General features: G+C 36.3%; 1 protein-coding gene across 4 annotated transcripts in view; it reads left to right on the forward strand.

The window, feature by feature from the left end:
- The first annotated feature begins 273 nt into the window (after positions 1 to 273).
- Positions 274 to 24,480, forward strand: part of LOC134815727 (rho GTPase-activating protein 33-like) — a 42,666-nt gene continuing 18,459 nt past the window's right edge. For all 4 annotated transcript variants that reach the window (XM_063824303.1, XM_063824301.1, XM_063824304.1 and 1 more), the window contains exons 1-9: positions 274 to 401; positions 1,029 to 1,151; positions 11,667 to 11,829; positions 15,010 to 15,092; positions 15,829 to 15,901; positions 16,646 to 16,744; positions 17,010 to 17,132; positions 23,899 to 23,976; positions 24,099 to 24,213. In XM_063824303.1, the coding sequence (XP_063680373.1) occupies positions 355 to 401; positions 1,029 to 1,151; positions 11,667 to 11,829; positions 15,010 to 15,092; positions 15,829 to 15,901; positions 16,646 to 16,744; positions 17,010 to 17,132; positions 23,899 to 23,976; positions 24,099 to 24,213 (904 nt within the window). In that variant the 5' untranslated portion in view covers positions 274 to 354. The remainder of the gene's footprint in view (positions 402 to 1,028; positions 1,152 to 11,666; positions 11,830 to 15,009; positions 15,093 to 15,828; positions 15,902 to 16,645; positions 16,745 to 17,009; positions 17,133 to 23,898; positions 23,977 to 24,098; positions 24,214 to 24,480) is intronic.

Genomic DNA, 24,480 nt, shown 5'->3' on the forward strand with positions numbered 1-24,480 from the left:
AGCAGTTAAACTGAAAAATAAGACAGTCATCTGCTTTAAATGTAAAATAACATAATTTGTTATCATAATACTAATATTATAATATTGTAACATATTGGTATTGTTATATTATAGGTTATAACCAATACAAGTGCGATCCTTAGCGAATGGGTACATTTGGTGTATAAAGGTTTGCTGTTTGCGAAGTTCGTGTACCAATTCTTTACCCCTCGGCTGGTCTATTATATTAATTATATTAATTATATTACGTCATCTTGATTTGTGATAATAACTAATTTATTAACATTTGTTAGCAGTATCACAGAGAATGTAACTGCAAGATGATTGTGCTAGTAGCAGAGGGCAGATAACAATATGACTAACACTAAAGTAGCTGAAGGTGATCAGATACCTAGAAAACAGTAAGTCTACAACACTCTCACGAAATAATATACTCTCACAAACTCACTTTGTCCCCTTCTGATCCTTTCTGATTCCTGGTGTAATGCGATTGTTCATTAAATTATATACCTATTTCTTGTCACGTTCTTCACAATCGCGTCGCGTTTAATAGGCATGGATCTATCATTTGAGGCTATTCTACTCAATAAGTGTACAAGTGAACATATTGAACATTATAATATTGGTTACAATAGGAGTGCCTTATGACACTGTATAGTACTATTATATAATATAGTATTTATTGTAACATGTTTGCTGCGCATCACTTCATTATCGAGCTGGAGTGTCAACAGATACACAAGATATTAGTCTTCTGTAGCTACGAGACTAAATAACTCCCTTTACTAAACTGACACTGCTAGACTAGATATATTATACTATACCACAGCCGCGAAAATTCGAGCTTTGTATTATAATTCTAATGCAAATTCGTGCCTTTAGTGGCTAGCTTCTCACGGCCGTGCTTCATTCTGAAATCTGAAATACAATTTCATCATTATCCAGCAATCAGCAGGTACGCTACCTCAACTTCAAAGAACCCAAATTACTTACAAATGAAGATTGCTAAACCACTTTTTGTCCCGCAGAGTTGGAAAAGGTAGAAAGTTACACAGACTCTCTATAGATACTTATCCAGGCAGATCTCTTATACAGCTGAATAGGGAGTCAAGAGCAGATGAGTGGGTCCAACTACCTCCATCCCATATCAGGTAAACAATCGGGGGGGGGGGGGGGGCAACCATATTAAAGTATATTAAAGTATATCCCCGGGTCAAAATCGGAAAAAATCCTACATTTTAATTATATACTTTAATATACCTACAATTAGAAGATTTATATTCTTCGTTAAGATTTACATGATGAACTATATTTTTCACTAAGATTCGCAAGATAAGCCTATTCTAGGACTAGTACATGAATTTCCATCCAGATTGGTCAAAAATTGGCTGAGTTTTAAAAAATATGCCCATATTTGGGCATACGCTTTTGCCCAAATTCGCTTTTGCCCAAATTCGATAAAATTTTAATATTTTTTAATGAGACTAATTCTATGTGAAAGATATAACTCAGTGTTTGTTGAATATAGTGGATACTAAGTAAAAAGACCTCCATGAACAAAATTGGGAAAATTGCACATAATATACTAGCCAAAATGACTTCATTAAAATTGAAATAACTCCATCAGTTTTCAATATTTTTTCAAACTTTTTGGAATCGATTAAGAATTGCATTTCAAGCTTATTTTGGGCAACAATTTTTGATGTAGGCCTCCAAGGAGATAGGGATATATTAAAGTATATTAAAGTATATTAAAGTATATTAAAGTATATCCCCGGGTCAAAATCGGGAAAAATCCTGGGCCAATCCTACATTTTAATATACTTTAATATGGTTGCCCCCCCCCCCCCACAATCCACCCCCTCTTCACCTTCCCACTCTTTGTAAGCAGAGATGTAATCGTATTATTTCTAATTCCCGGAGTCCCTTGCAGCTTTGCTCACTGTGTTTATTCTCAGAACTGACCCTGAGACCCTCGCCTCAGTTAAATGTTTCCCTTCCACAGTTCTCTGAATTAAACTGGAATCGTCTTTTTTTGAGTAAAATGTTGACAGATTAGACGCAGTCACTGTATCTATGTCACTATTCGTTTAACTATAATTATTGCATAATCTAACGTTTTAGGGTCGACCTTGTTTCGGTCTAAAAAATAATCCATAAATCCCCCACCTTTTGGTTGACTCGCCTGCAAATGTTCGCATGACAACCTAGACTATCCGTCCACTCACTTTCAGATAATCAAATAAATTGGACTCGTCTTTTCTTCAGTAAAATGTTGATAGTTTTCTCTATTAGTTCGTCTGGAGTAAAGTGGGTTTATAAAATAGGATATTCCCTTATCACAACAATAATATAATATGAAATTATGGAATCTGAATCGAAATTGAAGATCAGTATGAGCAAATCTGATTTTGTTGGAGCTACACTGACAATACAGCTAGTATATTACTTGTAGAATGTAGGGGTATTAGTTAGTACCGGACTGTTTTAAATCTGTTCATATATAATTAGTAATCAGTAGAAGACATTGTAGACTAAAATTAGACAAGCAAAATTCCAGAATTCTTGGACAAACCAAGACTTTCAATCCGGTTAATTTAGTGTTGATTGAGTCTAGAAAAATCTACCGTTTTTAAATTTTCATCCTTGCCAATTGTCATCTCTCATTCCTGAGCCTGTCTTATTGTATGAAATCTCCTACCGCATTCCTCCTACAACCGCTTTTTCTCCATTCTTCCTCGTAGGAACGAACTAGAAGCTGCCAACATTACGCTCTTCGTTGGAAATTCACATCTCGAACAAATTTGAAATTACGTTTAAATCAGTAGTAATTAAGTTAATTTTTGTGGTAATTTTTTGATATCTTTCACAAGCGTGGTAGTGCAGTGTTAATTACCGGACTTTGCCTGCGTGTGTAGTGCACATACCACAGCCCCAACCACATTCCACCGTGTCACCTATTCGTATTGTCCGCAGGAATATGAAACATGTTTTCCTCGACGTTTGTTTTAATGTGACCACGTTTTGTTCATTACCCATTAGCTTGCGCGCACTCTTAAGTTTAACAATCAGAAATTATAAGATTTGACGTAGTTAGAGATGACTACTTAGATAAGTCTTAGTAAATTAGTAATGTTAGTAGTATGACTCAAGGCTCCATATCAATCATTTTGTTGACCCGACAACCAGGGTCTACTATAAAAGTATGGATGCTATTCTAGGATGTGATAAACTCACTGCATGACGTATTATATTATGTACTCCACAAAATAATGTCCGGAACTTACCGTGCTCTGCGACACATCTTATCTGCTGTAGTGAGGAATCGCATGTGATTTATTAGATAACTTAATTTATTAAGTTTCATCTCCCGAACTCTACTATTTTGCAGTTCTTGTTATAACTCGTTCCCGTTGTTTTAATGTTATAGTCTCACTTTAACTCCCACAATAGTCTCAACCTCGTCACTATAATTTGTTGGCTGGATAAGTGGTCCTTTAAAGTCCATTAAACTAGCGACTGCGTCATTCACCTTTATCTTTATTTAAAAGAAACTCCTCTGTTAGTTCTTTATCACGGTCATGTGACGTTAGAGTTGGTAAAAGGTATCGTGTTTGAACAGCTGAAATTATCGTGTTAAATATCAAAAAAACAGGCACGACTATAATATTTATAGTTTTTGCTTACCGTACCACCTGAAATGTTAACTTGTTTGAATTATTTTAGCTTATTACAGAACCTTATATCATGCGTTCAGGCATATTTCATTTTCATGAACGTTTTTATCATTAATCATAAAGTTTAAGAAGAAAAGTAAGCTTTTCGCATAGGCGCGCACGCATCATCAAATGATATTCTATATCTATAATCGATATGGGGCGGGGCAGGACACAACGAAGAAATCTCTCTCAGATCTCTCTGACTTCAATTTATTTTCGATATGGTCAATGGTCATGGCTCACTATGATAATACATATTAATGCTTTTCATGCAAGTTACAACAAAGTCTTCAAGTTTGGACGTGCGTAGAACGTCTTTCTAGGAATAGATGAACGTCTTTGCAGTGAATAACATGACGCAGTATTATACTGATTTTAAAAACTTACTACAGCTATTATACCCTATATAGAGGATACTGAAAGGATAGTTTCGCGGCTAGATCGTTATGTACCTGTTTCAAGGGGTTGATAAATCCATATCATTACTTTATTATTGAGACATAGTTGGAGTAGTTTAATATTTTAATAGGTGCACATTTGGCTAATGTTTTTTTGGTATTACTGATTTCATTCGAACAACCTACCTTATTTACGGAGTATATACACATTGTAGCATGAATTTGCCTGTAGTTCTCTAAGCATAACCAGGCTAAAAATTCCAGTTTGGCATTAGAATGATTACCTTGTTCCTAAGCTTTGGCTGACCCCTACACATTTTATAACCACTTATCCGATTGTTCGCTTTCAAATTGTAAAAATCCCCTTTGTCACCAAGTACAGAGACTAAATAGGCAAGTTTTGAAGTTACTTTTTGGCGAATAACTACTTTCGGGTTTGATCTTACTAGTATGCTTCCCAAAAGAACGCCCTGGAAGATTTCATGCAAATGAAATAATTGAGGAGCATGACACAGTGGGCCAGAATAGGGGGTCATACTGTAATAGACCATGCATCAGTGATCAATTTAGATCATTTCAAACATTATTTTTTACTTCAAATCAGTTGAATATTGATTTTTAAACAAATTTTGGTCCTTTATAAGTCACAGAAAATTTTTTTTGGCTCATTCCATAGAAATTTTTCATGGCTGAAATGTAGGTCTAGAGGCATCCAATTCGAGTTTTTGCTAAAGATAATCGTTGAATGTGTTTAGAATGTTTTTAAATTGATAGTCCTGAGGCTATTGATCATTTTAGTTTTTGAATTATGAAAAATATTGATCGTAGCCAAAGTTATGTCAAATTGAAACCAGAAAATTGGGCGCGAATGCCAGAAATTTCTGAAATTGTCAGAAAATACCAGTAAAATTCCAGAAAAATAGCATTTTTTGATGATATTTCCAAAACAGACCACTTTTTAGTACCCCATAACCTCATGGCACCAGGCCACGACATTGAGAGCCAAGAAAGATGTTCAAAATGGGGTTTGTTTGAGAAAAAATAATTTTTTTCAAATCTGCAAGGTAAGTCTAAATTCCATCAAATTTGGGCCTTTTTTCAACTTTGGAATTTTTTTCTGAAAAAGCCCCAAAAAACCCCAGAACAGTTCTTCTACCATTGTTTAGAGAATCGTCTGAGCTTTCAGATGGTACCATGCATTAGTGGGGCAACCTGAGGCAAATAAACTTTTTTTGGCCAAATTTAAGCAAAAATTAGTCAAAAATGAGGCCTAAAATTGAGTGCGTGCCAAAAATTCAGCTTAAATGATATGATTACATGGTTTTTTTGCATGAATTGAAGCAAAGAGAGTACTTTCACCTTGATTAGGAGTCAATATACGGTGTTTTAAGCCAATTTTAGAAATATAATGATGGGTTATGCCAATTTTGACTGCCAAAAGTGAAAAAATTGGCAGTCAAAAAAATTTCGTAAATTCGCCGACGCGCTGCGCGAAAGCCATTTAATTAATTCAATTATGGTTTTTGCATCTAATAGCCAAGATTTTTTACTGCAATACAAAACTTACTTAATTCCTTTTAAAAGAACTCAATTTTTCGTCAATTACAGCATGGTGGCCCACTGTGCATGACGATACCAAGAAATCTGAATTTAGGAACAGTGTTTGCGTTTTAATTTTAATGCGTCTTTTAAGTTGCGCTAGAATAATATGTCTGCAGTTTAATGCCTTCCTAATGTGATCCTCCTCCTTTGTGCCTTCCTGCATGTGCTCCTTTTCCATAGCGTAATTTCCAAATTAGAATATTACTTATGTGTCGCATTTATGATTTATGATTATCACGTTGTTGCAACAAAGAAACGATAATTACCTTTCCTAAAAAGAGCAAGTCAGCAAGTGTCTCCTTAGTCGCAACAACGTGACTAATACACATAGTCCATTGTCTGATAATGTCATTATTATAGTTATAATTATACGAATCTGCTTTGGGTTTTGCAATTGCTGCATTCAACTGAGCTTAGATTTCAGATCGTAAATATATATTTACAGTTTGTTAGATCAGCTTGTAGTTGTAGCTCTCGGCTCATTTCGTCAATTGGCAGCCAGCAACGCTTTTAGTTCATGTTTTTATGAGCTGTATGATCGATTTCTAGGTGTTGGCCCTTAGTTCATTAAATCGAACGAATATTCTGTTTTAAACCATTTAAGCTGTTTAAGGCAGAAAGTAGGTGACAAAATATGACAAGACTTGACACCAAAGTTAATGATTTCATTTTGTTCGGAATCGTTTGTGGATCTAGATTGGATCTAGATTCAGTAGAGCTATTATTTAATTGTTTACTAGTACTGTTTACTAGTATAAGTTATTAGACCCAGCCCACTTGGAACGTGATTTACATTAGTGTCGTGTTCAAATTGAACAGTTCAATCCAGCGTTAGTCACATTCTTATAGTTTTTAAGGATATGATCATCATTTTATTGTAACTGTACAAAGTTTAGTTTGCGATGTTTTATGTTTGCAATTTCATTTTCAGTACTACCTACTTTCAGTGGAATGTTGTTTCTATACATATATCTTTATCCTGTTAATTCTTTATGGTTCTGATGAAGTGTCGTTACAAGGAAATTCAACTGTTAAATTCTGATTTCCATCAAATTGTCTTGTCACCTTTTTAAAGAAGTTAGCAGAAATAATAAACGTTTATTATATTATTTAAATATTAAATGGTATATTTTATATTATATGTAATTTGCGTGGTTTAATTTCCATGATATAAATTTAATCCTATTTTACTATTTCACGTCGTAGCGGTAGAACTACATAACGGTTTAATGAGAACTCATTTCGATGTAATACATTATTCTATTTGATAAATTCACATATCCGATATTTAATGGCCGCTAATTCCATGTTCCTAAGTGTGTAAAAGTATATCGTTGCTAAGACGAGCAGTGGCCCACGTGCTGCACCACGTGACATCACGTGCGTTACCACGTGACGTGATGTCACGTGGCCCAGCTGTGTTTCATGTACCTCTACCAGGATGTACGCTGTGTGTTGCGGTCCTGTGTACTTTACAGCTTGAACTTCGCAAAATGACAATACTCGTTCTCTTTCGGAGATTAAATCACTTTTTCTGACTTAATATATAATAGATACGTCAAATAGCCAAATTAGGTGGCTAGCGGTCAGCATAGATAAATATGAATATTAATTTACACGGTCCCTTATCTTGCATATGAAAGTTAAGTTCCGTATTATTGCCTTCTGCTATTCATAATATTAATTATTACGAAATGATAATGAGTAAACCTAATATTGATTGTGTAGCTCCCAGTGCGCAGAGTTACCCGTGAAACTCTCCACACATACATTCGTGTCAGCTAACCATGTAATAAATAGACATGTTCTGAAGCTGCTGAAAATGAGACTGATAAAAACACGGAGGGGGAGTGTTGAAACTCTCATTCTGTCCCTACATACAAGGTAAAAACATCTTACTCCAGATCGTCTGGTAAGATCAGTGTAGCTTATTAAAGGACCCTGGATCTGTGTAGCTCATTACTTTAATAGATATTTCATTACTGATAAACAATGCAAATAACTAAAAACTGCGTGCAGCTGGACAATTTTCTCTTACTCAGACCATTCATAAATATTTTTTTGGCCGAGGCTGGGATCTTTAAAACTTTTCTCACGACGTGGTAAGTTTTAATGTTTCCGATTGGCTTATTAGCGTGCAAATTTGCCTCCCGTGCTAGGAGATGATTCGGTTTCTTTGTAAGCTGGCTCAAAATAGAACAGACAGAGTCGCAACCTAAGCAGCTGGGAAGTTGTGCAGGTATTCTGCATTCTAAGTGGAACTATAACCTGAAATTAGGCTGAAATAATTGGCTTTTAACATTACTGAAAAAAGCGAGCGGCTCTATTCACACAGTTTTAAGTTTTAGTGTCCCCATAATGTTAACACTCACAACTTTAATGACATTTTAAGTGGGAGAGGATTTAACTAGCTGCTAACTAGCAATACCAGACCATTAACCCACAGTTGCTAAGTTGCTAAATGCTATTTGATGCTGTCTAACAAATATTCAGCTACTCAGACATCTGTAATCTGTCCAGGGTTGTTAAACTCTGTTTAGTTGTTTAAACCACGACACCCAGCACACTTAGTTAGTAATACAGTGTGTGTGTGTGTGTGTGTGTGTGTGTGTGTGTGTGTGTGTGTGTGTGTGTGTGTGTGTGTGTGTGTGTGTGTGTGTGTGTGTGTGTGTGTGTGTGTGTGTGTGTGTGTGTGTGTGTGTGTGTGTGTGTGTGTGTGTGTGTGTGTGTGTGTGTGTGTGTGTGTGTGTGTGTGTGTGTGTGTGTGTGTGTGTGTGTGTGTGTGTGTGTGTGTGTGTGTGTGTGTGTGTGTGTGTGTGTGTGTGTGTGTGTGTGTGTGTGTGTGTGTGTGTGTGTGTGTGTGTGTGTGTGTGTGTGTGTGTGTGTGTGTGTGTGGGTGGGTGGGTGGGTGGGTGGGTGGGTGGGTGGGTGTGTGTGTGTGTGTGTGTGAGATGGTGATGGAGGAATTAGTTAAAATATCACAGAGCACACGTCGTAGTACTAGATTATTGTCATATTATTATAGTGCTGACTTACTGGGAGCTGAGGTATATAATAACATGTATCATCTTTAGCGGTAACTTTTGGATATTTTTGTAGGATTTCCTGGTTCACGGGGCGTGGTAGTACAACTCTTAAAACCTACTTGCTGTTAAATACAGCGGTCACGTGATCAAGTACAACTGAGTTGTTGGTTGCTGAGCGGGAAGTTCAAGTATAAGAACATTACACTGTACAGCACTGCACTTGCTTCACTCTGCTCAACTTCTGTTCAACTTGGTGATCTCATCTGTTCAATGAACATGTGTTACCATTACAACTAACACGTGACATTACAGCTGACACGTGCTAGCTGGAAGAGTCGGGAAGTTTATTTTACCAAATAAGGGCACACGTCACTAGACTTACAGTGTGTGGAACAACGAAACTTTATTCCAGGATCTTCATTATGTTTATATATAACCAGTGCTGAACTAAACGTGTACATGTAAGAACTGTAACTAGGGAGGGAAATGTATTTTAAATGTGGGTTTCTCAGCACTTCTGTTCTGGAACCGTTGTAAGTGACGACAGAGTTTTCGTTTCTCTGGACTTTAGTTGTCAAAGTGGTGACAGGCTTTATATATTATATACAGGCTTTAGGCTTGTTCTGCTAATGGAAACGTGTTCTCTCTTTAACACTTAGCTAATAACCTAAAACTTATCTCATTATTGGACCTGTAAAACGGGTAGATTAAAATTACGTGCACTCATTATTAGATCACAACTCTAGTATTCTAAAGCACTCAGTACTCATAATGTACACAATGTGAACAATCAAGAGATGAAGGAACAGTGAAGGTAAGCCATTAGGAAAGGGTCCGTATTTAATGGATAGTGGTGTCTGAGGGTAGGTATAAGGTTTCGCAGTTGTGTTAGAAGCAACCAGTGCTGAAGTAGTGAGTTCTGAAAATGTGTGTTTGTTTTACAATTTACGAAGAGGAAGACCTGCGTCTATAATTCACACATACACTTCAATATTAATTATACTTCAAGTTTGTAACTTAGACTATGCTATATATATGCTATTTATTTATATGGCTGTGAATTGTGTCAACTCCCTGGTTAAGGTACAAATTTGGTTTTAAAAGCATAAGTGGTATCAGATTGTTGGTATTATTTAAAATAACTTCAGTCTCAAAATTAAGTTTTATGTCTATAAATGTTTTAATTTTGTTCGACAAGCCCAACAACTGCCAAGACAGCTGCCTAATTTTGAGCCCACTGTCTATTTTATACTTTTAGTGAGTCTAAATTGTCTGAATGTCTTTAGAATTAAATGATATTCTATCTTTACATAAATTACCGAACTGGACTCGACCGAATTACAAGATCTCAGTAAACAATTCATTTTCTATCTCATAGCAGATCGTACAAATGTCCATTCTTTAACCGATGTAACCGGAAAAACATCAAAGTTTTTAAAAGCAGGTCACTAAAGTTATATTAGGTGAAAGTTATATTAAGTGAAATGTAAATAGCTTATTGCTTTATGACAATTTGTAATAAATCTTCCGGAATCTCTAATTATCACGTCATATTCTAAATTTCTAAACTTGCCTCAAGTCTGTAAACTGTGTTCCTTTATAACGTTAACTAAATATATTAAATACCTTAACTCCTTACCCCTCATTATATAATATATATAGCCATATTCACACATACCTCAGTCTCTAATAGTGTAAAACATTATGTACTTTATCCGGAATATAATATGCCACCTTATAGTAGGGCTAGAGAGATGAGTCGTGAGGTGCAGTGCTACTTAATACTTAGCCCCCGTGTCACATACCTGACATAACCTGGGGAATACCACGTGTTTCCTTGGTAACTGATGTTACCATGGTCACTAAGAGACCAGTCTTAAGAGGTTGTTTAGAGCCAGTTTGGTCTTGTCCTGTAGAATGCCTGACAGCATGAAATTAAGACACAGTCTTGAAGGTAAATAATAACACTGTTTTTAGCGGTGTTATAACGCCTCCTCCAGCTGTAGACCAATACTAGTCCAGTCAGAAATTCCTTAATAGTCACATACTTTCTCATCCAATTTTCATTATAAATTGCATACCTCACTTCCCTGTTTTTAAGAAAATGAATCGATTACTGTACCCCTAATAACATCACTTCTAACGCGAACGTAGAATCATATCTCTTCAGCAGGCAATCAAATTCACATGATATCTTACACGATTTACGCGATCACAAAATACTTACTGTCACTGTCTAGTGTCTAGTGTCTTTAAATGACACAATAATGGTAAATTTAAACAAATATTGAGCTGACGTTCTGTTTAATAGAATTTCGTATTGATAAAGATGCGTAAATGTAATGTCACTATTCAATGCTCTCTCTCTCTTTTTACCAGTTCAAACTTACTATGAATGTAACAGGATAACATTCTTATTACTCACTAAACTTATTCACAATACTGTAGACGTACGGGAGGAGTTACTTTATTCCCACAAACTAAGTATTATTATTTTGTAATATTCACAAACCTATAATTTGAGACAGTCACAGATTGTTCGTGATAGTATCTTAGAGTACGTGATAATACTACTGTAGATTTCTTATCACAATGCTGAGAAAGGAATGTACACCCCTAATCCTAGTTTTACTGCACCCTTTATAGATGAAGTACTAACTCTTTAGTCTTTAACCCTTTGTAACCATAATCAATAACTATGATACTTGTAAATTTGTTACAATTGTGATGGAGCAAGCCTAGTATGCATATGGAACCAAGTATTGGTGATATTGGTGATATCCAATAACCTCTCCCAGTAACCAATAGTAACCACCACTCCCTCAGCTCCCCCCTTTGTAACCATAGAACCCTCCCTCAGTAACCAAAGTAACCATAGAACCCTCCCTTAGTAACCACACTAACCACTAACCTCCCCTCAGGCACACCTGGATCAGTGGTCCCAAGTTCCCCAAATTAGATGAGTGTACACATTTCCACTACGACAGGGTAACACTACCAGACGACTTTACAGTTAGTTTGAGGACTGAACACGGGGATCATGAACTGCAGCTTAGTGGTGAAACCACCATCACTGTATTTTACGTAAGTTATTTTATAGTTATTTGTTTTATTTATAAAGTTATAACTATACCACTGGGTATTTGCGAGGAGACATTGTACACAATTCCTAAGTGTATTATCAGTTTTTCTTCTGAATCCCTGGGAGTATTAGAAAATAGGTATTTACCACTAAATTTTAAATTTCGCATTGATAGTGATATATGATCCTGGAATGCAGCTTTATATAAATCACGTATTCGGAATTCTAGATAATATGTCATATTTAGTACTGATATCATTTATATAATAATAGCAGATAAGATACCTTAGTTAGGATTCCAAAAATATCTTTGTATGAAATTAGGATATTACATCGTTGGAATACCTTGACGAAGAATGTGAGTTGACAGGGATAAGCTGGGTAATCGCGTAAACAAAAACGCGTCATGAATTGTATAAAGCTTGATAGGAACTAGGCAAATGATAATATTCGTGACTGTTATATTATGATTGGCCCACAGTGAAATTATGAGCTTGTAGGTGGAACATTGAATTATTAATAAATACTGAACCTTTTTTTATATAGTCAGTGTTTTATATAGTCAGATGCTTGATCTATTTTTGGGTTTTTTCGACTTTTTTACATGTACAATTGCACTTATTATTCTGTATTGGTATGTAAAGCTACCTTTGTCGTTGAACGACTAAAAGCTTAGAGCTCAACGTCCAGAGTCAACACTGCTCAATAACAACGTCACGTTAAATGTAATTCCTTGCTCCTTCATGCTTTCTTAAATCCCGCGTAAAACATTTTCTCATCCTGACTGTGTACTCATGATTTTATTTACAACTTACAGCACTAAATGAAATTTCTTGAAAATATAATTCGAGTTCGGACAAAACAATCGACCAAGAGTAATGAAACGAATTAGATAACTATGAAGAGAATGTAACCAAGAATTTCCTTTCTCAGATATGAGCTTAATTTGTTCGTTTATAAATTTAGGGTTCTAGCATTAAACCCGCACAATAAATGTTTGGAACTATTTTGTAGGATACATAAGTCTTTAAGCTCGTGCATTCACGCTCGTACTGTCATTTGGACTGCTTTGTATCCCGTAATAGATTGACGAGTTGGTGAAAGTTGTCGGTCTATTTGAGCGTTTGTCAAAGTGATATAGCTAATGGAATCCTGTGTACAAAGTTCCTAACTTTGATACCGAACTTTCTCTCACAATTAGTCATGTTCTCTTGATCAGATTCTTCAATCGGTAAATGTAATAATTTTGCCCGAGAATTACTACTTTTTACATTGGCAGAATGCTTACCGTAAGTGTTATCTGGATAGGAAATGAAATATTACACCCAAGTAATACTTACATACGACTGTTGTACCATCTTTAATGTACTATATGAACTGTTAGTTACAAGCAAAAGCCTAGCGGTCACATAACAAGAAAATGGTCTCCATTTTAAAGCTTCTTTAGTGACTTACTTGACTGACTTAAGGCGGCTTCAGCGTCCGAGTATTGATGCTCTGTCTCCATAAAACTCTATCCGCCATAAGTCCGCCCATTTCTCCAGTGTCGTTGAGACCCGTGTCAGCTCGTAGGCTATCAACATAAGTCATGGCTGGTCTCCTTCTACTCTGCACCCCATGAGTTGGTTCCCAGAGTAGCAAGCGGTTTGCGACTAGTTCTGGGTGCCGGTGGATATGGCCTGCTAGTCGCATCCTGCGCTCTTGGATCTTCATGGTTGCTCTCGGTAGGTTGCCATAGTCTTCTTTGTTGGTTTGCGCTGCTTCCAATCCACATTTAGTGCCATCCTTAGCATTCTAGTGTAGCAGCCATCAATGCGTTTCTTCAATTGCTCTGTCAACGTCCACGTTTCAGAACCATAAAAAAGTATTGACTCCACAGAAGCAACAAAAAGACGGATCTTTAGTCCTCTTCTAAGGTCAGACTTCCACATCTTCTTTAGCTTGTGGCAGGCTGCCCAAGCTTTAGCTTTTCTGACCCGCAGGTCCCTTTCTGTTGTTGCTATCCATGCTCCAAGGTAAACAAAGTCTGTCACCTTTTCCAGCTGGTTTCCAGAACAGCTATGAAGACTACTCGCCTCCTCTGTCATGTTCAGAGTCATGAACTTAGTTTTAGTGCCGTTCATGGCTAGCCCAACACTCAGTGCTGCTCTCTCAAGCCTGATGATATTATATAATATATTGCTATTTTAAAACTTCTATGATATCCAAGTTGTGTTTAATAGATTAGTCTTATTAAATCATTTTGTCTCCCATTTCGTTAGACTGAAAAGGCACATTTCGGTCAAAAATAGGCGAGAATAGACGGGAAGGTTTAGGCTGGCAATACAAGTGCAACTTGGGCTGTATAAATACGCTCAAAATTTAGTCACTTACATGGCTTTCCTATGGTCACACTCCTTGATACTAAACATATGAACAGGTCAACTTCACGGCAACTTCACGTTATATGTCACCTAATATCTACCCCACTACCGAACATTACCATAGCACCTACAAATATATGTTGTAACAAAATACACGGTACTGAACACTGATGTTAGGGCGGCTTCCCTCCGAAATTGAAAACATATTATTAGGTCATTTGACAGCAACTTTTGTGAGTGTCATCATGCGCGTCAAGTTTGTTAGTTCAAGGGAGTCACTCTCCTAAGGGAGTGTCGGGTTGTGATGGTGCTGGTTGTATTCAGTGTACAATGTGTAGAGCGCTGTGATGAGTTGATAGTGTTGGTAACTTGTTAAAAAGTTAAAAGGTATAGCTATGAATTGAAAGTGAACGAGTATTATTTTTCGTATTCTGTTTTAACATCACAGTAGTACACGAATAGAGACACTTCTACGTGTAAAATAGAAGTGTAGAGAATAAAGTTTATCTTAAAACTGAACGTGTTTTAAACATAAGTTATTTAATGATTTAATGTTGCAGAGTATTCTGTAACCAGGCACAAGATGTCTCTTAAACATTATATTTGTTGATAGTGTAATTATAGTAGTGTAATTGTAGTAGTAATTATAGGAGAAGTAACTGTCTTATCTTACATATTATGCTATTGTAATCTACCAAAGTACTATGCTTGTACTCTTCACTATATAATAAATATATAATATAATCGTTACATTTTAATGCTTTATAACAGTAATATTGGTGTAATATCACACGAGATTTAAAACTTGATTTATTGCAGATACATGTGACATGTAACAAGACTTCGTGGACCATTACCAGACGATATAGTGACGCTGTAACGTTTGACATTCAACTTCACAGGTACTTCAACTCTTCAAGTTCCGGGGGGATTGTACATTTTACTGATACATTCTGGTACATTCTTTATCTATTGTACATTCTTCCTGTGATGTTTTTTGTTGTTTTTACGTCCTATTTTTGCGGAGAAAACGTCATACGAAAACAATATTAAGATAGGAATAATTTTACATGCGTCAAGAAGTGTTATTTACACGGGCCCTGTATTTCTAACATTATATCTTCTTCTTACAAATATATTTCCTCTTCATAAAAATACTGCGCTTCACTGGACCCGGCATTTAAATTAATGCAAAAATAGCGAACGTTTTGTCATGAATACTGAATAGCCAATTCATTAATGTGAAAATAAAATCTGCGTACGACATTCTTTGTTTAAGAAAACATAATCGAGTTATTTTGCAACAACCTTAACGGAAGACAGCTGTGTAATGATATAGTACTTGTCCAGACGGACTAAATTCGCTAAGTAGATTATATCCTGAATGTAAAATAAACGGTATTTATTTTTAAATAAGATACCTGAATTAGATTCAATTAGTTGGTCTCATTTTCACACACAGATGACGAATTATAAATATTGCATGAAGACTCAAATAGCACTAACAGGATATTCTTTATGGAGCACTTTTAATGCCCTTCCAATGACAAATTCCATGTATATCATAACATAATACTAACGATTTGCACCTCTAACACATTCAATCGTTAATTATTTATCATAACACTGAAAATGCAGGTGTATATTTGACCGGAGATATAGTATGCTGCCGACTCTCTCCAAAGAGAACGATATACCAGGACCACACAAGGTGAGACAGTCAACCACTTTAATCAATAGCACTTTATAAATTTTACGCAATACATTTACCGAGGCGAGCACTTGATTAATTATTGTCTTGATTGGATACGAATGAACGAGTGCCAGGGTGTTCTCGGCCACCAAATTGCTGTGACGCTAATCGGCCAAAAATTTAATATTGGAGCTGGTAATTAGATAAAATGTGTCAAGATTGTCTTATATGTCTTGCATTTAAATCTAGATTGTCATTCGTGTCGCAAATCAGGCCTCAATCAACTGTGACCAACTGTGGGGCAATTTCTAAACCCGGCAACCGAATTACGGAGGGCGCGTAAAAATTAAGATATGTCTTTACGCGCATCACGTACTTTGCATAACGCGCACTACCCGAACAGATTACCCGCCAATGATATGACAGCTCAGCTGCAGTATGATGCACACCAGCCAATATCGTGATTACAATTACGTAATTTCATGAATTTAAGTCTGTCTCTTCCGGTGCGATGGCACAGTATCATCAGTTTAGTGGTCTGATTCTCGGATGTAGCACGCAGACAGCTGCCCAGCTCTCGCACTTAACCACTCCTGTAATCTAGATTTGTTGCTTTAAATTTTCTGTCACCGATCGATGTCTCGGATCGAGTTAAACTAGTCACGATTTTATAACTAATATCGAAATTTCATGAAACCGGCTGACATATTGGCGGAATCGATGGCCTAATTACATCGTTAATTGCACTTCTTAATTTTACAGGATGCGTTCGAGCAATTGTCGTATTATTTCGAGCGTTTCACAAAGCTTGTAAGAGAGGCAATCCATCTCAAGTGCGGCAGTATTCTCAATTGGTTGGAGGTGAGTGAGCACTGTAATCAGATACTTTGCTTTTCGTTTCAGTTTTTTCTTCTTGATTGAAGCAGCTTCAAAGAGCTGACATTTCGCCTGATTTAAGTTAGTCAAATTGTTAAATTAGGGATTATAATTATGCTGGACAGGAATGCATATTATATCGTATATATTTATATGTCATGATACCAAGTGAGACTGTATTACATCATATACTGGTGGTTGGTGTGCACGTCAAAGATTTCCGCCTTTCACCCTTCACACCCTGTTTTAGATGGATAACCGAGGACACCATTTTCTGTGGCACGTGAACTCAGCAATCAACGTTCCTGCCATCGCTGTTGCTACCGTTACCAGAAACTACGTGAAACGTGAGGACGACGAGCTTGAACTTAGGGTACGTTCATTTGTTAATTAGTTAATTAGGTTTAATTACATTATTTTGATTCTGTCTAGTCTCAGAACTTGTTGTCACTTGTCGTTTAGTAATTAGGCTTGTTTCTGTGTTATTTCTGTTGAAATGTTTGGTCTAGCGTCCGCTGGGCATGTTAACGTTTTGCTTTTTATTCTGGATAACGTCTTTAAGAAAGCTTTAAGCTGTAGCTATCTCATCAGCATTACTCATATAATATACTAATTATAGTGTGGAATGACGGTCTCAAAACCTTGGTATCTTTTCAATAAAATAAAGCCATTTTAAAGTGTTTTTGCTGATTATGACCAAATCAATAAAGCTTGATATTTCACACTTAAAATACCTTACTACATTGCCAAGAATGTTCGATGATGTAATTTGAGTCTAATCTGATTACTACTTTCCGAGATCGTCATTCTATTGTTCGTTTGAGAGGAGGAAATATTTTCGGAGTAATTTGTGTTTTCAAGTTTGGTATCATACAGTCCATTAATTCTGCTGTGTTCGGGCAATTATAAAGATCTGCACAAGCTTTTATAGAAGAACAGTAAAATTCATACACAGAGTAAGTTTATTGACCGTCATCTTAGTCATAAACATCGGATTTGTGTTTAATTCAATTTCGTTTATTATGGTAATTTTGCTAGCCGAATCTAGGACCAAGGTTGTACGATGATATTTACGAAGCATAAGTAAAGGCCTTCGCTGAATGTTGCCGTGATATTAAAAGTTCAATTTATCAGTTTTAATTTGTCTCCTACCGATATGTTTGCTTGATTGACCATTAGATTGTATTGATCATATCAACCCGAGACCAAATCATATCCCGACTATAGCTGTTCTTTTTCAAGCACAATGTTGTCCAATTGGTTGTATAAAAATAAGTCTGAACGTATTTCTTGCTGCATTCATTCTTATGTTTTTTAGACGAATTCAGCATATCGACCAGGATCAGGACGCTGAGTGGAAATTGTTAATGAGGTTCAGGAGCTGAAGTTGTTGACGGGACAAATACAAAATTTGAAGCTTTTCACACTAAATATGAAGAAGTCTATAATGAGTGTTTTCCAGTTAAAAAGAAAAAATCAAACCACAGAAAAAACTCTAAACCGTGGATATTAGATTGGCTTCAATGTGCATGCAATCGAAAGAACCAACTATATAAATCCTTTGTTAAAGAGCCTACTGAAAAAAAATGAAAAAACTTATAAGCATATGAAAAAGTTTGTTGAAAAACAAGTAGATATTGCGAAAAAGAAGTATTACGCATCATATTTTAAAAAGCATGCGAGCAATAGCAAATTACAATGGCAAATGATTAATCAAATATTAAACAAGAAATCAAAAGAAAAAATAAAAATAAGTAAGATTAACTATAAAAATAGAGTTATAACCGACTCACAAGATATAGCTGACAGTTTTAATGATTATTTTACTAATATAGCTGAGAACCTAAAGAGTGAAAACAATCTGGTTCGCGGTGCAGGATCAGTAGGACATTCTCTTCCCCAATCTAGTCGATGTGATTTTGATATGGAGCTGGAGGACTCCTCGCCCTCCGAAATTGCTGAAATCATACATGATCTTAAGAACAAATCGACTTCAGATATGAATATACAGCCTCTTAAAAAGGTTTGCAATGTGCTGTCTCCAGTAGTTAATCACCTGATCTCACACTCCCTTCACGAAGGAGTATACCCCGAAAAGCTCAAACTTGCTAAGGTTATCCCACTCCATAAAGGAGGATCGCGCAGCGAAATTACAAACTACAGACCAATCTCACTTTTGTCCTGCTTCTCCAAGATATTCGAAAAAATAATGCATGCACGTTTAGTAAAGCACCTAAAATCACGTAATATTCTATATGCGTCGCAATTTGGTTTTAGATCGGGTCACAGTTGTGAACATGCGTTGCTTGAAGCTCAGTTTAACATACATAAAGCTCTAGAAAGGAAGCAAGTGTCAGCATTACTGCTTCTTGACTTCTCCAAGGCGTTTGACCTAGTAGACAGTGAGATACTGCTACATAAGCTGGAGCACTATGGTGTAAGAGGCCTTAGCTTATCCTGGTTTGAGTCTTATCTAACTAACCGGAAACAGTATGTTCACGTCAACGGTTGCAGTTCAGAAAAAATGGGATTGGAACATGGAGTTCCTCAAGGGTCCATTCTTGGTCCTATATTGTTCATTATTTACATAAACGACCTTGCAAATGTAAGCGATATAGCCCATTATATTTTCTTCGCTGATGATGCAAACATCATCGTTTCTGCCGACACGTACACTGAACTGAACATGCGTGCAAACAGAGTATTAAATACTGTACAGACATGGGTTAAAAACAACGGTCTTCAACTTAATGTAGGAAAAACTAAATACATGATATTCACTAACAGATTACCAGAGGATATAAATATTAGTATAGAAGGACAGCGACTAGTGAAAAGTGAACATGAACGATTTTTAGGTGTCATTATTGACTCAAAACTTAGCTGGAGCCAGCACATTAAACAGTTAAAGACTAAAATATCCAGAAATGCAGGCGTAATGATGAAACTTAAAAGTTCCATTCCGAATAAAGCTCAAAAAATGCTATACAATAGTTTAATTCAATCTCACCTGTATTACTGCGCTACTGTTTGGGGTACTAAATCTTTAAATTCCATTCAGTCTTTATTCTCTGCTCAAAAGAAAGCTATTCGCGCCACTGATTCAGAATATCATAACTATTTTTACGACAAAGAAAAACGTAAACTACCATCTCACACAAAATCCATCTTCAACAAAATAGGAATTTTGGCTCTTCCTAATCTCATTGCTAAAAGCTGTCTAACTTTGATGCACAAGGTTTATATGGGAGTAGCACCATCGAGTATCTGTAGTATATTTGAAAAATCACCGCTTAGACAAACGGAAAGGAGAAATCCAAAGTATTTTGAAATTAAGTTCAACAGATTACGGATCACCGATTATAGCATCTCTAACGTAGGACCACGATTATATAACAACACGATAAACGAAATAAACAAAATCCTTCCCTTCAACGTACCTAAGTTACAAGATAAGTTTATTAATTCATACAAGGACAACATTGTACGTTACTTACTGGACAAACAAAAACTTGACCTAGAAAACCTTTCGTGGACGGACAAGAACTTTGTCCTTTACAACTTTTAAACAAAATATTAGCAAAATATAACAGCTGTAAGAATCCTAAACGTTAGTGCAGTCAAATAAATGAACTGCGATAATGCATTTGACAGTCAGTCACTGCAATTTATTCTGCAACTTATTTTTCAATTTTCACTGCCACACTTAGGCTTATCTTGCCTACACATTTAAAAAAAACGAAATTCCTTGCGCACCGCGTACTAAAATTACTTGGATTTCTACCGCTTTGATAAATGACTACATGAAGATGGGGAGTTAATATGTTGATTTATATAATATAGATTATTTATTCTTTAGTGTAGATTAACTTTATTTTTATATATTTAACCAAGTGTGAAGGATCAACCATACGTTATTGATACTTTTGAAATATTTAATGATACATTGATATAATAATAAATGATTGTAATATTTTTATTGAGGCACATGCCACCCCATCGCGGGTTTACTACTACTACTACTACTACTACTAAGTTTAATCGGGTTGTCAAACATTTATACGGCTTCCACGTATCTCCCTCCAAACACAACGTACTTTATACATAAAATTGTATTTTGACATATTTAGCAGCGTTTACCCGTAACACACTTGTCACTGCTCTCAGTCAACACCCAATAGAAACACACCCAAACTGTTGTAACAGGGCTGATGGGTTATAACAACACGTCACTAGTCAGCACTTGTAATATATGTGTGTACACGCTCGGAAGTAGGATATGAAAACATTATATATATGCAATAACAACTGTGACTAGACTCTAGCGGCTCAGTCAACCCTGGTTGTCGCTGTGTTACACCGCTACTCAACCGTTAGTTTCGCTATCAGCTAACTTCTATGCTTACTATTTTTGTGGTAGGGGTCCAAGCGTTTTTTTGCAACGTACTATTAGCATTAAAAAACAGGATTGTACACGCCAGAATTATAGGAAAATTGCTTTATCTCTAAATTGCTTTATCTCTAATCTCATTAAGTTTATTAAGATTGTTAATACTGAAATCTTATTAAATGGCCCAAATACGCAGCAGGAAGCACAGCCCCCTCCCCCCCCCCCCCCCCCCCGGCCTCCTCAGCCCCGACCCCATTGTACCGTACTTACAACGTTATGTCTGTAGCCGCACAAATGTCCGTTTTGCACACTGTAATATTGGTGTTGCTCCACTCATTTCCTGTGGTATGCATTGTTCTACTGCTATAAACCGTAACACTACGTCACTTTTCTCGGACTGTACCAGGTTATTGTGTAGTTGTACTGTGTTATTTATTATTGGATTCTGGTATTGGAACACACCTAATTGTTATTAAGCCATACGTAATGCTATGTTGTCGCTTCTCTGTATTGTGGTGACTCAGAATATTTAGACATCAGTGTATTATTTATTATTTTGCCATACGTTATGATATTTTATTCTTCGTACTGAAATTTAGAATACCCAATTATTGTTTGAGTCGTTATTGTATGTACCATATACAGCGCTGATAAAAATGTATTGTTTGACAATGGCCCCATGCTGCGTGTATCTAAAAATAAGATCACAAAACCCTGATAATAATTTCCTCTCCGATTACAATCTAGAACTTCAGTTTTATCACTTCTAAATCAGCGATTATAAATGTTTGTTCCGGAAGGGGATGGCTCACGTATCATGGCTACCGGGATTATAGCGAGAACACCACGTGACTGTAACACAAACCTCCCTTTCTGAGTAATGAACATTGAACCCTTTCCCGAGTAGGTGAAAATTGATGGATTTTTAGAGTTAGTCTGGTACGATACCTTTTGAAATCGAACCGAAAATCTCCCTTTGAAATTTGCCGTCTGTAAATATTATCCCAATGGTAATTACTTGACACGACGTAATGATGTGCATTGTGCAAGTACTGTTCGTCGGACTAACTGGTTACTTGTATCAATATTATTAGACACCATCATCTTTAGCAGTAAGATATTATCGTAGACTGTAAGCCGCGGACTGCGGAGAAGACTTGCCTTTGTCCATGATGTCTGCCAAGTTGTCAGCTGATTTCCCGTCTCCTTCGTATGACTTGTAATCAGGTCCAATGTTTCTTTTATTGTCGACTTTAACCCCTCCTCTCAGCCATTTTCTCAGCCATTTTCTCGGTCATTGATCTGTTCGCTGCAAAATTTTCAGTAAATTACTGTCTCGCAGTCTCAGCACTCATAGAAGTGCATGCACCATTCTTAAAATGGATTTTGAGGTGCATCTTTCTCACTAATAAACAATAAGAATGTGGTTACACATTAGCTACTTTAACAGTTGCTGAAGTCTCATGTGGCATTACACAATGGTTTCGAGTTGATTCGATTTTATAAATATACTTGCTAGATTATTCTTGAGGATATACGTGAATTCTGCCGATTCGATTAGAGGTTTATTGCTTACCAAGTTAATACTGTATAAGCAGACTTTTCTCCATTAGTATTATACTATACGATAAACTGCGAGAGCTGGGTATTAAATTAATAAAGTTACAGTCGAATGGGTTACTTTCAGACCATTCACGGAGATTCCTGCAGTCCGCCCATTACATAATACCCTATATCTGTCACTTAAATTTAATTCGAGGCCGGTCCTACGATTTACCGTTTCAAAAAAGTATTATGAAGAATTCAAATCATTGTTCCGAAGTATTAATCGTTTGATGTTGTCATATTATTACAACTTTAATCTTTCCTCCTCCGTCTCCTCCTGCTGCTGCCATCAACTCACACAGTATTAACTCACTGTTTACATGACCACGTATCTCAAGCACAGTGTACTTGACAAAACTTAGCAAGCTCGTGTGAGTGGAGAACACACTTCTCTCCGTACTGCTATATCGTCCTCGTGTCAGTGTCTGAGAGTTGTAATACTTCTTTGTTGTCAATCAGCTAGTGTTCGAGTGTCAATATGTGATTTTACTGCTTGTGATCGTTAACAATTACCTTGTCAACTTGTGTTTACTGCAAGCTGTAGTCTGTGCGCTCTCTACTGTAGTTCTGAGGAAAGTTGACACGTTTTACATGTACAAATTACGTCGTTTAGGAAGGTTTGAAAAGCTAGAACAGTCCTTGAATATAATGTTGCACGATTTCAACAGTTTAAAGGTTTAACTCGTTCTTTTTGTGTCAATAAGTTTTTACTTTTTTCTGTCAATCTGTTCGCGCTTATTTGTAAATCCGGGTAATCTAGTCTTAATGTCAACTTACAACCTGATGTCAGTTGGTTGCGTAAATAACAGCACTATTTTATGTCAAGATCGTTGTCGTCATATCTTACTGAATTCCTAAAATCACACCGTTAAGTGATATTTGTTAATCCACTGTCTTTATATTTACATGAAATACACTAGTCGCTAATATTTTTAGTTTTAATACGTTCTCAATAACAGATCATACGCTCGCACGATATTCTAGCATGCCCATGATCTATTTTACGGCGCATCGGTTTATATTACTTGAAGTCGCTTCTTTGACTTTCTTGAAAATTACAGAAACATGTTTTGAAACTCAAATGTAAATAAATTTGATGAAAATATCTCCGTTTTAATATTAAATATATCTTCGTTTTGTTTAGGTTGGAGATCTAGTATCGATAATAGATATGCCTAACGCCAAGGAGTCTCCGTGGTGGCGTGGAAAACACTCAAATAAGGTGAGACTAACTTATTGTCATCTTGATAAATTCCTTGTTGACTTCATACTTTATTTAATTTGCCTCAATTTTCTTCTACTTGTGTGTCCGTTACTATTGATGAACAGTCTTTTTCCTCCAAGGTCGGGTTTTTCCCTTCATCCTGTGTAGAGGTTATTCCGGGCTCCATCCACGACAACAACGTACGCAAACCACCTACCAGAGTCAACATAAAGACATGTGATGTTGTTACTGACGGTGAGTACTTACTATTAACTTACTTATTTACTTATTTACTTTTGCTGACGGTAATTTTAAATAACTTGGGCATTCGTCGGACCCGATCTGTTGATTTTATGCTATCGATCACTTGATGATGTGATCCATGGATTTCTCTTGATTGACTTAGAAACTATGGAGTCCACCGCTTGAGTTTTTCAGCGAAGCAGAGACTGCTCTTTTAATACGTTTTAAAATGTTGCCAGCTAGTTAGCTAGTACAGTTACCTTTGTTGTGCCCTTTTGT

Source organism: Bolinopsis microptera, chromosome 5, assembly GCF_026151205.1.
Source record: "Bolinopsis microptera isolate Bmic1 chromosome 5, MBARI_Bmic_1.0, whole genome shotgun sequence".
NCBI classification, from domain to species: Eukaryota; Metazoa; Ctenophora; class Tentaculata; order Lobata; family Bolinopsidae; genus Bolinopsis; species Bolinopsis microptera.